Source organism: Rhea pennata, chromosome 4 (assembly GCF_028389875.1).
Source record: "Rhea pennata isolate bPtePen1 chromosome 4, bPtePen1.pri, whole genome shotgun sequence".
NCBI classification, from domain to species: Eukaryota; Metazoa; Chordata; class Aves; order Rheiformes; family Rheidae; genus Rhea; species Rhea pennata.
In genome coordinates, this window is record NC_084666.1 from 57,239,485 (window position 1) to 57,256,223 (window position 16,739).

At 38.8% G+C, this 16,739-nt stretch overlaps 1 protein-coding gene across 1 annotated transcript in view; it reads right to left on the reverse strand.

Annotated features, from left to right (window-relative positions):
* Positions 1-16,739, reverse strand: part of FAT4 (FAT atypical cadherin 4) — a 143,626-nt gene that overhangs the window by 35,533 nt on the left and 91,354 nt on the right. The window contains exon 7 of the mRNA XM_062573988.1: positions 4,139-4,319. Coding sequence (XP_062429972.1) covers positions 4,139-4,319 — 181 coding nt within the window. The remainder of the gene's footprint in view (positions 1-4,138; positions 4,320-16,739) is intronic.

Here is a 16,739-nt window from a genome sequence, read left to right on the forward strand (position 1 = left end):
ATGAGGAGCAGACTGAGCCTTAGTACATTTAGAAATACAATTGGACATTCTCTCAAAACTGCAAGTGGCCTGCTAGAGAAAGTCTCTAATACTGATTTAACTGGGATAATGCTTTGGTATTTCTCCAGAAAGCTGACATACTCCTAAATGAATCTGCAGACTATACCCAGAAAAAAATAATACTTTCTGAAATAAAAGGAGGATTGTTTTATAGAATAACATGGAGATTTATAATTCACATTATTTCCTGATACTGAGCCCGGTTTTGCTGTGTCAATTTTAATTGATGATGTCAATTTTAATTTGTAACAATTCAGATGGAATTGGTAACCACAGAGCTATACTAACAGGGACTAATTAGGAGCAGAATTTGACCTTTGGCTGCTGTGTACGCATGAGCACACGTGTGTGTGTGTGTGTGCATGTGTGTGTGTACGTCTGAAACTTTGATTTGGTAAGAACTGACTGTCTGCTCGCTATAGCTCTGTGTACAGGCTACCTGTGGCTTATCAGCACAGTGTATTTGTCTTTTCTCTTTGAAACCACTCAGCTTATGCTAGTACAGAATGAATCCCAAAGGTATTTTGAGTAGTGTGTGGTATTTTGGGGGAACTCAGTTAACACTGAATTTCTGTTAACACAGATAATGGCCATTTTACAAAACGAAGGAAACAAAAATGGGCTAAAATGAAGAATTCTCGTGCTGAGTATTATAGCCCTGCCAAAGACCAGCCCATGATTGTGGTTCTCATTGCTTCTTCAGAAAAGCCCGATAGACCGTAGGCAGCTTTTCTGAAGTATACGATTCTATAAATGACTCAGAAGAAAACTGTTACAAAAGATGTATAGTTATATTAATATCTTCACCTTTTTAAAATCAAAAGAGGTTCTGACAGAAACGCTAACGCAGGCCAGAAGCTTTACCTCGAGGACCGAAGCCAGCCTGCGTAATCAGCTGTGGCAGCTTCTCATGTTCAGTCATTAACCTCTGCAGAATGCCATAAGCATCCTTTAATTGCTTAATTATGATTTAATGTGATGGCCATATGTAATTATTCTCCAGCTAAAGAAATGTGCATCTAGGGTTGAAAGAACATGCACAAAGCCTAAAGCACCACTTAAATCTCCCTAAATATCAGTAGCACAGATTTCATCTGTGATCTACAACATTTTAAAACTGCATGAGATGTCACATTGGAGCTAGCACGTCTCTTGTGTACTTCCACATACAAAGAGCAGCTCAAGCTTTAGCACTGAAAAGATGCTATGAAAACATTTTTTAAAGGAAATAGTAACAAATTACATTTGAAATCACAATTAGCCACAGGTATTTGAGTTATATCTGAGTACAGTTTCATGTAAACCAACCAGACAACGGAAGTATGTTTCCAGACAGATTCCCAGCATATTTACCAAAAATAAATAAATAAATAAAATAACAAAATTTGTAAAGATAGCTAGCATAAAAGGAACTGCTTCATGATGGAACCACTTAAAATCAGGCCATTTCTACCAATCTGTGCTGACCTGTATTATCCGTACTACCTTTAACAATATTACTCAAGCGTGCGTTTCCAAAAACAAGCTCAGCAGTCCCTTTTCATGACTGTTACAGGTTAGCACCAGAACTAGGAGAAAAAGAGTTGGCAGATATGGATATGTAACAGTTTTACAGAAGATTAACTACTTTTTGCATAATTTAGTCCATGTTTAACTGAACATGAAAATCTTTTTGTGGGATTTTACACATCATCTTTGAAAACCAAAAATCTGATTTTGAAAGGGGTCTGACAAAACTGAAAGGGAGTTTTGAGTGCTCAACACCTCTGAAAAGCAGACTCCATGCATTCTGGCCCATCTAGCTTTTGCCAGCTTTGTAATACCAGTCATATTTTAACATTTACATTACTCTAAACGCTGAATCTGAACAAATTATGTCCAAGAAAAATAAAGTGTGTTCCCCAGTCTAAAAAGTGCCAAACAAAGCCTCAGAACAGTTTTTCTTAAACAGCTACTTATAGAAGAGCCATATTCTACTATGATGTAGTGAGTAAATGATACAGACTAACAGCAGAAACACCCATGCAATTCAACTACGTTAAAGAAATCCAAGAGCACTCGGATAATTTCTAATCCTGAGATGCAATCATTGCAATCAGTCGTGCTTTGTGTGAAATTCTTTTTACCAAAGAAGCTTTCCAGAAATGGTTTGTAGAGTGAGAGTGAATAGAATTAAAAGTTCCATTGTTTCACAATTCAATAAATGCTAAGTTTGAGCACTTTTCAAGTCTTTAAAGATATCAAAACATAAAGTTCCTATTCTAGCCTTCCAGCTAGTCAGAAAGAATATATTACAGTATTTCATACACACTCATTTAGCTATAATGTAGTTCTGTTTTCTTTTATTTTACTTATTATTTTTTTAATTACGACCATAACGACATTCTCCTGTACTTTGCAGAACAAACTGAGATGAAATGATAAAAGTAGATGAAGTTAAGCTACTTTTGTACTCTTGTGCATGTTTGGGAACAGAGATACAAGTGTTTGCATACACAAAAGTTAAATGCAAAGGGATTACCTACTGGTCCTTGGGAATACCAAGGCAGGATTAATAACTAATACTAGCCTGCTTTGTATTCCCTTAGGAATACACCAGTCCTCAGTGGGAAAGGGCTTGTCGTTGCCACTTAGCGTTGTCATCACTCTCGTCTCTGCAGAGTGCTCAGCACAGTGCCTACTTAAGAAGCACTGTTGCATCAGTTGAGTAGTGCAAATCATTTGGCATATGAAGCAGAAATGCCAAATTCTAACTTTTTATTGGTTTTCTGAATGGGATAAATCTTTTTGTCTTATGCAATTTTCATTCTGTAAATTGTGCTCTAAACTGCAGGCATTAATTGATTGTAAATTTACCCAATGAACACAGTAACTTCAAACTATATGAAAACATGCAAATGCAACTCCAAGGCAAGTAACAGAATTTATTAATCTACGGGCTGTTCAACATTCAATGGCCTGTAGTGTCTCCCACACTACAGAGAAGTACTATGCATTCCATGCTGGGAGATATTCTAGCTACTCATCTTGTTTATTATAAATACATCTAAGTCTGCATAAGCAGTCATCTAAACTACACTAGATACGAAATACTGTTTTAGGATCAAAATAAGATACTGTAGCCTTCCCCAAATATATGTATGCTATCACAAGAAAAAATTTAGCCACTAGAGTTTGAAAATTTTTATGCAAAAATCAGAGTTGGCTCACAAAGTGATATTGGTTTCTAGATTTAACTGGCATAACAGCTAAAATTCAAAGATGATGAGATTTCCAAAATACATTCTGTACATGTTTTTAGGTTTGCTGGTCACAAGTTAGATAGATTGAGCCTTGCCCCAAAGGTGGCTTTTGTATCAGGTTTGTTAATGAAGTCTGAAACCTAACTACATGTCATCCTCTTCCCCGCCAAACCCTTTCCCAAACCTCTTTTGACTTGATTCTTAAGAAGTTTGTCAGCTGCCAAGAACAAGGGTTTCTAGCTCCTTCAGGAATACATTAAAAAAAGTAGTAGTATACCTATTAACTATTAATTACAAGGCTTCAGTTCTAAAAGGTATACTAAATATAAGGCTTAAGCCTTTTCAAAGTCTGTACTAGCTAATGAGAGGCAGTAATGCACAGTATTCACAGCTGATATCATATTTCATTATGCAGGGAACATACATATAAAAACTGCCAGTTAAGGCACTTAATCCATTTATGACATACTCTAGAGTTTAAGGGGTTTAGATTTCTTTTCTTTTTTAATTTCTGCTTGTCTCTAAACTTAGAGAAATAGGAATAAAACAATTACATTTAACCCACCAACGATCAAACTCAGATGTGAGTTAAAATCTCATTTGCTTTGCTTTTAACTTGGTAAAAAATTAAGAACAATACTGCAATTCTATTTGCCTTCAATACAATTCTATAAGCTTATCAAAAAAGCTACGTTTGCTTACTTAATTTAGCTGCAAATATACAACTGTCCTTTCCTGTCTTAGGGCTCATGTCATATTTGTGAGTGACATCAGGAAACAAAATCTGCAGGCAAGATATGAGGCAGTACTACATACAGTAACAGTAAATGACCTACCTAATAACAGCATTTGTAGAAGCATCAGCATCTGAGGAGTTTACTAGCAAAATATCTGTCCCTGTAGGGGCATCCTCCGGAACAGTGGAAGAATACACATTAAAGGCAAACGTGGGGACATTGTCGTTGACATCATCCACTGTGACAGCAATCGTTCCAGTGCCAGTGAGGGCAGGAGATCCTGGGGGAGAGTGGGAGAATGGGATATAAAATGCTAGAGGTTACAAATACCACAATACTGATCCAAGGTCTGCCAGTCCCAATTTAAAGCCTAATGTCTGAACATGTCACAGTTCACAGAGCATGAAAGCCAACTCAACGCATAAGACAGGGTCAGATTTGTTTCAAAGTAGGGCATCTTGACATAAACTACCAAAGTTGTGCAAAAAAAGAAAAAAATTGTTTTTTCTTTAATCTAATTCCAGAAATACTTAGTAACACAAGCTCAGCGGAAAAAGATGGTCATGAAATCACACAGAAGCCTTCCCGTAACAATTAGGACCAATTTGAACGCGTGGTTGATTTTCCCATTTCTCTAAGGGAAGGTCTTCCAAAGGTGGCCCACTGACAGCCTTGAAGACTCAAGCCCTCAATTTATTTATCCACAGAACAAATAAACTGGAAAGAGTAGCAAAGCCCAGCTTCCTGCACTGCATTTTCTCTGCCTGTCACACCCCTGACCAAGGGAGACCTTCTCTGACAGGGCAAGATGGTTGTGCAATCTTCAGAATCATTCAAACTTTATTTCTTTGCAGGAGAAACCACCTGTATCAGCAACTTATGCTGAAGCAGTCTGCTCACTCTAGTGGGGAATCAGCTTACAGGAAACTGGACTGAACTAATTTAACCTATGGCTTTCATTTTTCTTGTTATTCTAATTAATACTTAACTTTGATGAGTATGAACAAGTGAGAAATAGTATGGGTATTCACATGCAATCTTTCAGTATTTACTCTCTTAGACTTCCTCTCCCTCTGCCCCCCCCTGAAAAAAACAGAGGAAATTTTTACAAATTCATGCTGGTTTTCCCAGTTTCTTGCACTTATTTTAAGCCAAGAACCAGTCAGACACCTGCAAAACCAAATTGTTCAGCTGAAGGTACCTGAAAAAATGGGATCACTGGTTTCTTTGAATATATAGCCAAAAGTATAGAGAATGGTAGTAGGCATGAAATACAGCAGTTATGGTCCTTTTACTTAAAAGATAAGATGATGACCATGCCTCGTGTACCCAAGGCTGAATCCCTTTCCCCTTCTGTCTTGAAGGGATACAATAATTCATCAACCACTGGACCAGGGAAATAAGGACTCTATTGAAAAGCTTTGGGCCAGCACCTGGGACACTGGTATGAGTCCTTATGAAAAAGGCACGTATATTCCAGCAAGGTGCCATTTGATAAAACACAGGCAGCCCCATGCAAATGCACTAATCCTTCCACCGAGCAGCAGATCGGGTTGCTGCTATGCGAGGTTATTCCTGGGCCTGACCCCTCTGAGGTTGAGGACATGGCAGGCTCTGAACTCTCGCAAGGTCCTGGTGAGAGCACCAGGCACTGAGCTATTGTATGTAAGAGAAACTAAAGACACATCTTTCCAAATTTTAACCCTTGAATGCTGAAGAAGTATCACATGAAGAATCTGGGAGCAGCTTCTGCGTGGGAAGAACGTTTCCTACTGTAAAACACTTCAGAGGAACTTGGCATAACGCACAAATGGATGGAATGAAAAGAGTGGAAATGTGCTATAAATTTTGCGAGGTTCACTTTGAAGTCTGCTAATCAGACAGTCCAGATCGCAACGCTAAGGAAAGAAGTTGCAAGCCAAGGAGCGTGCATTTTGCGCCACTGCTGTGCACAATGAAGCTCTTTCTTTGCTCTATTCTGACGTAATTATTTCTGCCAATTAATATACTTTCAGCCAGGAAGGTTACATTAAGGCAGCAAGCCTGACTTTTATTTTTTCTTTTAAGCCCTTTTTCTCAATTTTGTCATTTAGCCAAACACTTATAGATAGAAAAGCCTGCAAAAGTGTTCTTGATTGCTGAAATATTGCCCATGGAGTGTTTATTATTACTGCATTAAATGAAACAGAGTCCTCAGCGGTATTCACTGCATGTGTCATCAAGCTCTGGCCTTCCAAACACATTTAATCGACATTCATCTCACAGCTAATGAAATGAAAAGCTGAAAGTTGTTAAATTTCACAGGTGATTAAACAATTTATACATAATTCAAAAATTAATCTAGGATAAGTCATTTTCAAAGGAGATCAGTAATGCGATTCAGCCTGGAAGAGAAAGTTTAACTACCAGTCAAAATTTGAAATTCATTGTTTTAAATGCATTTGCTAAAACAAAGAGCCAACGCTGGAAAATTTGCGCTGTCAGTTTATTCACAAAATGAACCGCTGTGGCAGCTTCTCCAAAACGCTCCTTCAGATGTAACTCAACACTGACCTGATGGGACTAACCCAAGCGAGCGTCTATGCGGTACTCTGCAAGCTCGCTTTGTCCAAGCCCTAAGCCACGGGAAGCCACGAGACGCAGGGTATATTAGTTTGGGCTCTGTGCCACGCTAACTACATTCACAAGACTTCCGATCAGCGAGGAGAATGGGAAGAGTTCCCTCATGTCTGCTGGCAAAACACCACACGGACACACGCTGACAGCAAAATGCTCTAATGCATTTCTTTTTATTTATTTATTTATTTTTGTCCCTCCTGCATGGCAATTCAGTCTTCGGTCCCGTAACAGAAATGGTCAAAACGGATACCGAACAATAGCTGCTTATAGGCAACAGCTATTTTCCCACTCAGGACCACACTGATATCACCAGCTTTTGATTCGGCTGTTTGACTCAGAGCAGCCCCGAGCCCCTTCTGTGCGTGCGGAATCCGAATTTGTGCAGTACTGGACAAATGCACCGAGGGTCAAATATCGATCCTGCCAAGAGCAAAGGACATCGAGCTAGCGACAACAGTCGCGACCAGCATTTCACGCTTTGTTCTAGTTTAAGTCCAGATGCATCCAATCATCTTTAACGTTTCCGATACAGCCAAGTGACTGATCGTTGCTCTCTCATTTTACACAAACCTTTAATACATGCCAGCAGTGCAATGCAGAGGAAGGCTAAGGGTAGATTTTCTTTCAGCCCCATATTCCTTTTGTTCATTTATGGCTTGACTCTGCATATGTTACCTGTGCACACGTTCCTGACAACATACAACACACTTGCTAAAATAAGAGTACTTGCACGAACCAGAAACTGGTCCCATGTATAACTGTGGTAGCTTGTTTCCTTATCAGAGCTTGCAAGATGAAAGCTGTCACCCGCGCAAGTGATATAGGGTACAGTAGCTCCCTACATATTCTTTGCCATTATTTTCCGATTTTACTGCCCCACTGGGCATGTCTACAGGACATGCTACAGAGCAGTATGGGCACGTTTATATTAGCTTTAGAGGACTGCATACACTAGCCAAGGTTGAAAGCTATACTTCTAAAACCAGCTAGGGTAATGCAAGTAGCTTATATCTCATTCAGTGCTAGCTTGTGGCTGCTTGGTCCTTTCAGAAATACCCCCAAACTCCAATATTAATTCAGGTGTTTGTAACATCCTAAGTCACTGTTCTTCCGTTCAAAACCAAATCATTCTCATTTTACTTAGATGGAAAAACTCACGCATCTACATCAGTTTCCTTTCTACATAGCTATCCAAATACATATTTTTTTCCTCTAAGTAAACCATCACGTCTACAAATTTACTCCTTTAATCTATTACACTGAAAGATAAAGTTGCAATTTCGCAGTGAGCCCTCAAAGCTTTTGTTCGCTTGAAATCAAACAGCTAGCTCACATTTCTGCCATTACTAAGAAATATAAGAAGAGGAAGTTACAAATGAAGTAATTTTCTATGGAAAAGAAATAGCTTGGGGCCAAATTCTATCGTCCTCAGTGAACTTTCAGTGAAAGTTCTGCTTGCGTAAGGACCGCAGAATTTGGCCCCTGGTAATAAGTAGGTTTCATAAAATGTAGATGTCATATTTGTGGTAAGAAAAGTACTTTCCATGGTCAGGCTGTGTTCCCAGATTTCTCAGTTCTGCTTCGATAGCAAATCTTCCTCAAGTCAGTTTTCTTCTTATACAAGTGCATCAGTCCCTTTTTTTCCAAACTGCGGTTAATATTTCACATAAATAAGATTAGCAAATTTTCTGTAAATTCTGCCATAATAACCAAATACTCGAGACGTCGCCTGCCTGTTTTCAGTAAACCAGGTATGTGCAGAATCTACAGAAAACTGCTGCACACAGCCGCACCAGAATCTGCACACGCCTACAAACAGCACTGAGGGCTGCTGCCACAAAGAAACACACATTTTTCCTGTAGTGAAACTTGCAGAAAAATGGCAAGCAATTTTTAAAAAATATTCTGAATTACCTTTCCGCATAATGACTATTTTTATATCAGATACCTCTTACCTGCAGCATTTCTTTAGTGCTGTATTACTAGTGTTTTCAAACCCCAAAATAACACATCTCACAGAGCCTGGGAATATCCAGGTTGAAAAACTGTATTCTAGAAAGCAGGAGGAATGAAACTATCACCAAATGATTAATAACCTGAAAAAAATGAAGTTAACTCAGTTAAATAAAAGGAAAAGATCAGACTGATTGTTCAGGGAACAATCTTTAAACTTAAAAGATCACATTAACATATTATTTACTATTATTCTGAACCGTTGATATCAGTCTGCTGTGGTCTGCTTTTGTGAACTGAACAGTTTATTTTCTAGGTGGCAGCTGTACATATACATTAAGCAGAGAGCCTCGCAAACGTCCACACGTCATTGCTGAAATAGAGATTAACCTGGGAGAGTGTCAAAATAGCAATGCTGAGTTCAGGAAGAAAATTGCTTCCCACGGATGTGCCTCCAAAAATTTAAGCTTTTTGCTTACATGTGCAAGTAAACATGTGTCTGGGGATGAAGAGAACTAGCAGACCTTCGGGGTCTGCTCAGGAGAACAAGCTACAAGACAAGGTTACAGCGTCTCGCGGGGGTTTTGTCTGGCGTCGTGCTGCGACTGTCCTCTCCGCATGGGAAGTCTGAGGAGCTGTCATGAAGAAACGGCGTTAAGGAATCTGGCCAGGAGAGGAAGCCTTCCCTCTCTTTTACCCGTTTGTTTCTGCCTCTTTCGGCAAGGCACGACTGGCAGAGATCTACAACCTGGTTTTCTGCCCCTTTCACCATTGCTGATTTATGTCCGATTTCCGTGAAACACAACATTGGGAATTTGTCAGCTGAGAAGTCAGAGCTAGTCCTACCAGCCTCTCTGATTTCCCCCCTCCAGCAGGAGGGCGAATGACTGTTGACCACTCGCACCAGTGCAATTAGAAGAAAGGCAACTAAACAGCACCGTGGGAGAAACAGGATTTCAGCTGACAGAACTTCTACTTGCCAAATCCAGGCTAACCTGCAGCCATGCGTTTCTCAGTTACTCGCCACAATTCACTCGCTCCTCTAACTTGCGCTGATGCTTACGTGCCATGAAGTCACAGGAAAGGCAGGCACCGCAAGCCTGCTTCGCCCGCACCTCGGCCCGCTCCTCGCCGCGCACGCGCCCCGGAAAGCGGCAGGAGCAGCTACCGCCGGAGGCGCAGCAGGTCCTGACACACCACCCTCCGCGGGAAACACCCCCCGCGACCTCCGCCAGGCTTCACTCGGGAAAACAGAGCAGAATAAGCTGTCCTGGCTCGCTGGAGTCCCCAAACACGTGGCGCCGCCTGCTCTGATGCACGCTCAGCTCTCAGTACACGCTTGTACTTCAGCATAGGTGGGGGAATGATCAAAGTATTTAGTGGAGTAGCAAAAAACAAAACAAAACAATTGAAGCAAACGCGCAGCAGTTTCAATGCTTCAAGCAAATCCAGGAAAATAAGATGTTAATGGCAATCATTTCAGCTGTGTGGTACTGTATGGCTTATAGGGAAAAAAAAAAAGAGTCTGTGTTCAGCATGATATCCACATATTTGAAGTATTAATGGCTTCTGGGTCTCGTCTGTGCCATGCTTAGTAATGCAAATAATGAAACTATTATTCTTTTCAGAAACCAGGAACTCGAAAGTTTTTGCAAGCATTAAAATATCAAAATTAAGTGCTAGAAAACTAACAGTGAGGTTTAAATAAAAAGTACAGATACCTGTTTCACTAAAATGAAAAAAGGGAATAAAATTAAATAAAATGAATCTAAAAGAGTAATAAAAAAAGTCATACTATAGGTAGTTTACCATGTTTTGTGGTAAATTAAACACATCATTATCCTGAAAACTGGAATGCGATTTAACAGAAATGGAATTTTTGCTTCACTGAAATGTGTTGCTTTGCAACAAAGCCGATTTCATTTCTGCAGTTAAACACTCGGTGAATGAGTCCCAGGGCCAGAAGTTGTATGTGCTATTAGACAGCAGTAACTTTTTTCATTGAAGCAAACAAGCCCTTTCTTACAATAAGGCAGCCGATCTCTCTACATGCATTTAAATGCAGACAGGGTGTGCTGGGCCTCACACAACTGGAGAGTTTTAAAATAAATACGGAGGCTGAGTAAGTTAAAAAGGAACAAGCGTGCATTATAAATTTGATGTTTAGTGCACATGAATCTAGATTTGAAATATGGAAGAGTTTAAATTAACTTATTTTCCAGGAATGTAAAAGAAAGTGCACATGCAAAATGAGAAAAATAAGTAGTTCTTGTTTCAAGATTGCACCACAAATATTTACCCTGGTTGGATATGTTGACTATTTTTTGTTTGGTTTTCCCTTAGCTCAATTTTTCGCTATGTGCTTTCATATCAAGTCCTAAAAAACTGGCAAACTTAGCATATGCTAAGATAAAAGCAGAAATAAGTAGTTTACAAACAAATGTAATAAAAACTTGGAAGCCAGCTCTAATCTCATTCAGCTCAATACGTGACAGGTGAGTAAGACCATGCAAGAACCACAATTTTAGAAATCTCTGAGCAAGTGTCAAATCTGAGTTCGTCACATAGCTGGCTAGGTGCAAAGTAGTAGCTGCGACACCTAGGAGTTCCCAGAGATGATTTTGTTTTCAAAAAACAAGACAATTGCTGAGATAAAACCGCATGCTTGCAAGGATGAACTGATGAGGACAAAGAATTTAATATTAGAAACCTCAACATCTCCCCAGCCTGAAGATGCTGGCAGCAAACAGAGTTGGGGAGCAGAGGTGGCCAGGCGCAAACACCTCACGAGGCGGTGGAGCCTCGCTCAAGCGGCGGCACCTCCAGGCGCACGCGGACCTGCTCGTGCAGGCGGGCAAACGCTTGGACTCGCACACGTCGTGAGAGTGGCCTCGGTTTCTCGGCAAGAGAGGCCTCTGTCCCAAACAAGATGGGATCTCTGACTTGTTTTTATCCAAATGGTTTTTAAAATTTGGCTCTTTCCTGCTTGATTGAACGTGCCTTATGAATTCACCAAGCTTTGCGGTTTCACAACGGGGGCCAGATTAAGCTGCTCTATACGCAGCATGTTATGGAAAGGGTGAAACTTGCACATACGCAAATAGTTTTAAGCTCTTTGGACTATGCACACAGTTGTCTTTCCTTTCCGTTTACATGCTGTTGATCAAAAGAGAAAACGTTGTTCCACTGTTACAGAACTGGACCCATCAGAATACAGACACGTCCTGAGATTAAAATACATATAATAAAGCAGAACTATACTATATACTTACCACAACAACTTCAAGCTATTCCAAATCTCTTTCTACACACACACACATTCACACATAAATTTACCACTTATTCGTCTGAAGAATAGTGGATAGTATATTCCTCCAGTTTAGCATTTTTTCCCATTGCTATTTTCCTTTAGCAAATTTTAAAGCTCCTGAAGGTAAGTGCTGGCACATTGTGTACAGCATAAGCTGAATCCCAGGTTTCTGCCACAAGCAGATGTGATTTAGCAACCTGTGGCTGTCAAATTCTGTTCCCCTCCAATGAACAGCACAAGCATTAATCTCATGTGCCATATAACCCTTGACACACACATATAATCTAACAATCTAATAATGTAATAAGGTGCAAGTCATTGGAGATGGTGCTTAGAAAAGACATGTGCAGTCACTCCGCAGACAACTTTCTTTGCCAGAACTGCATTTAGCTGCAGAGCAAGAAGTTGTCTTTTTCTGCATATGTCTCAAAAATGACTCCTTAAAGCCAACTTTTCACATTTGAATATAATGCCCATACAAGCACCGGCAAATATCTGGATGCAAGTGTGCTTCTACATGTGTCCCTACTGCATGCAGTTCTCAGAGGGTGCAACGGGTAAGCACTTTGTAGGCATGTACATACTGCAAAAGCCTCCAAGGACCATAGTAAGATTTAAAGAAAACAGAACTGCAACTTAAAAGAAAGGCGTAGACACTAAAAAAATATTTTCTTAAAACCACGGATTACTTATCCTTGTTATAAGTTATTGCTGTAAACAGAAAAAAAATAGGGAAGTTGGCTCCTGCAGGGTCTGCTGACTGAGTTGATTTTTGACTGCTTATGACTCCTGAATATCCCACAGCAAAATTCCTGTAATGCATGATTTTGAATTATAGTTTAAAAACACCCTCCACAAATAGTGAAGATTAACCATCAGGATAAGCATTCAGACCATATGTGCACGTTTTATTGTTTTTATCCTTGTAATTAGGGCTCCCTGAAATTGTAGCTTTGTTGTTGAAGAATCAGCTAACAGACTTCCAATTTATTAGGTGTAACTTTCTATTTAAACAACAGTTTCAGATCACCATCTCTGGAAAATTTTAGTTTTTCTCACAGGTTGAAAATTTTTCCTTGCATGGCATAATGACTGCCTTTATTCTTTCTCAAAAACAAATTACTTGCAGGCAGCAAACTCATCAACACATTTCCAGGAGAAGGATTGTAATAGCCTGAAAATTTACAGCAGTTCTTTCTTCCTTGAATTTTTGTTAATCAACTAAATTCTACATATTAAGCACTATATTCTAGCCTGTTTTCTGGTTTCCAAAAGTTTCTGAGAAATTTTTTTCAAGGAGATAAAACTGCTGTATTTTCCTAAAACTGGCAACAATGTGTTAAGAAATAATAATAGCAAAGCAAACAAAAGCCAGGACAACACTGAAGACAGTTTGTAAGTAAAGGTCTGACAGTCAGCCTTCACTCTTTTGGATCAACCATGTACACCATTTTGCCTGACCATGGCCAAACTCGATGAAAATTGAAGCGCCCTAGAATATTTTGTAAGTTCACCTTTTAAACTTTTAAAATTTTAAGCAGATAAATTTGTAATCCAGCATTAAAAACACGCACATTGCTCTACTAAATTAACCCTTTGAAGCTGAGCAGAAACCAGCTTTTGCCACTTAAAGGCACACCCAGGAGTGCCAGGAAAAGCTGGCATGCTCTAGCCATTTATTTCTAATTTCTGTTTTTCCTCATTTGTCATTTTTATAAGGTTCTTGTATGAAACTGTGCATGATGGGAAATAACACTGAATTACTGGATATTCCTGCTTAGATCACTAGTAATGTGACAACTCCCACTTAACAGAGTAATAAAGAACATCATCCATGCTTATTATTCACTCTTTTTTGGTTGCAAAAGAAATACATTACTTGAAGCAGATAACAACAATTCACATCACTATTTGTATAACACTACTAAAAAATTCTAAATAACACATGCTTCTACTAACAGTCTGGATAAGTTTTATTGAAGAAGGATGTAAAACCTGATATTTTTAATTATTATTTCAAGAGTGTCTGTATAGTAATTAAAACTTTTGGCTATGTTCTTAGACCCATTGTTATGCTTTCCTAAACCATAAAAGTAGTATGTTCTCATACTACTATGAGAATCCTCATTAGGATTCTGCTTGTCCTCTGTTAAAAAATATATATATATCTATATATGAGATCTGAATCCACGCCAAATGTAAAAATCTATGGAGTTCTCCTTCACACCATTTGGACGTGAATAACATTATTCTATTTTCATGTGGATATTCTGCAGGATTTTATATTGCAAAACAAACACAGGCATACTGTGCTTGATATCCTCCTCTCTCATCTCAGCTCTGCTATACCTGGCTCTCTTCCAGCAACCCGGTTTCTGAACCTCCTTGCTTCTGATTCTGTCAAAGCAAGCTATCTGAAGCCATGTTTCCAAATACTACTCTCTCTAAAAGGTACAAATTAGTGATCAGTGGATTACATACACTAACAGTAAATTAGAAGATCTTAAATTATTTAAAATAATTTCTCTTCTTTTTCTTTTGTTGAATGCATTGAAACCGAGAACCTTTCACTCAACAAGCCTCAGGTAGAAGCAATTTATCCTATCTGAAATAAGACTGTCAAGTATCTGCTGGAGTCTCCACAATCACAGCAGAGAAGAGAAAGGGAATTATATAGGAGAAATGTTTGAATGAAAAGATGTGCAGTTAAATTAAGCCCTTTTCTAGAAGCAGCAAATGTGTAACTAAAGAGAATAAACACTTTAATAGGTATTTCTAGCTTTGACAGCCTTGTCCAAATAAAATCCGTAATGTGTTTAAGTTTGTCTCAAAGCTCAAGTTCCAGCCATGATTTTAACACAAGCGAAAAAAAAACCCTAGCTTTCATTGATTTTACAGATATTTCAACTTGCACAGGCCAGCCTGAGCCCTTTGCCAGCCTGAATATTCGTCTCTCCTGCCGCTCACCCCCGAGAACACAGATGCTTGGATTTAGCCCACAGGCTATCACTGAACTATTTTGAAAACAGTGATCTAATAATGAAGATTTAACTCCAAGTAGAAGACTAAATCCCTCAAATGTTACTGTGGGGCTCGAGTGTGCATCTTCTAGGGCAGTGCTCTGAAGGGATGGGCTAAAGCCTCATCTCCTTTGGGGAGCAAATGTGTCACATCGTATAGACACGGATACGCTCTGTTCCTTGACAATTACTCTCTAGGGGACGTCGACTGACTTTGCGGTAATCCCACTTCCTAAATGTCTTTTTGAGCTGTTCTACAGAAAAAATAAAAACTGCTAACAGTTTCTAGGCACTGCAAAGGGATAAGACCCTCTTGTTAGCCTCATACAGCTACAAAAAGTCACTCTCAATTGCCTTCTCTCCTGATTTTAGATGATGGTAAGGCAAAATAAATCCTGTGAGCTCACTGTTCAGTCTGTCACCATTTCATTTCTCCCATTGTATGATCTAGAAATAGAAAAAATAATGCATGACTACTAAACTAGTAGTTCTGGTACCAGTAAAAAACAGTTTTAAAAAAAAAAAACTACTAAAATAGTTAAACTAGTCATTAGTAGATAGTATTGAGGAAAAGCTTCAAAAATAACTTGGCTTGGGATTGAAACCCCCATTCAATTTAAAATAGCTGTAGTACAAAACACTACATAGAAGAGAAGAATGATTATGTCAACCAATATGCATCTGAGGTAAGCATATGTCAGCTTCATTTATTTATAAGTGATATGTATATTTAGATATGATACAGAAAACATGGAAAACAGGACATTTCTAACAGCAATTTGTGAGTTGTTTGTTTTGACAGCAGGTTTAAAACTAGCTGAATTTGTTTTGAAAATAGCTGAATTCATTTTAAGGCAACACCTTTTCACACAGCAGGCTTCATGTTAAGTAGAAGTACAGTGCATGCTAAGAAAACAGGATGAGGATAAATGTCTTTAAGCTCAGTCACATAAATCTGACACGATGTTAACTCTTGGGATTCTTTCCTATTGTTATCAGAAAATAAAGAGGCTGCAGTTTTTCCAGTATGAAAATAGAGTCGTCCTTTACTTGCGACCCTAAACCTGAAAATATCTTAAAATGTGTTAACAATGAGAAAAAAAAATAAAACTAAGTTGTCATATTTCATTTGATTTTAAGACTGAAGCAGACCAAAAACATATCTCAAAAGAGAATTCCTGAGAAGGATATAACCTCCGGTGTTTGGTTGCTCTCCTGCATTCTTGAAGGAAAGAATGCATATGCTGATGGCCAACATTTTCTAAAGAAAAAACATATGGTTGTTTTTCCTGCAGGCTAGAGAGGTATATAAAGAAGAGTTAAATAATTGTAATAATCAATCTACTTTTTTTTTTTTTTTTTTTTTTTGGAACTATTCTTCTAAACTGGTTAACAGATTATTTTTAAATGAAATAAAATTAAAACACCCACAGGAACACGGCTTTCTGATTAGAAACGTCACATTTTGATTTTGGCTGCACTGTGGCAACGTGCCTTTCTGACCCACCAATCCATGATATGGTAGTTGCAGTTCATTTAAACAGTAGTCCTGGGTAGCTAGCAACTTTCCAGATGTGCTACTCTATATCTCTGCAACCAATAAATATGAGGAGGAGGACTGTTGGAATGCTAACATTTTCTCCAGAAAACTGCTCAAAGAGTTAAAGACATGTACGATAAAAGCAGCCGCACCAGTTCTTGTCATGCTGCCAGAACTGAATGTTTACCCATCTCTGAGTCCCCACCAGATGGGGTGAAAAAAAGTAATCTAAAAAGTCTCTTTTCCCAACAGTTTTGC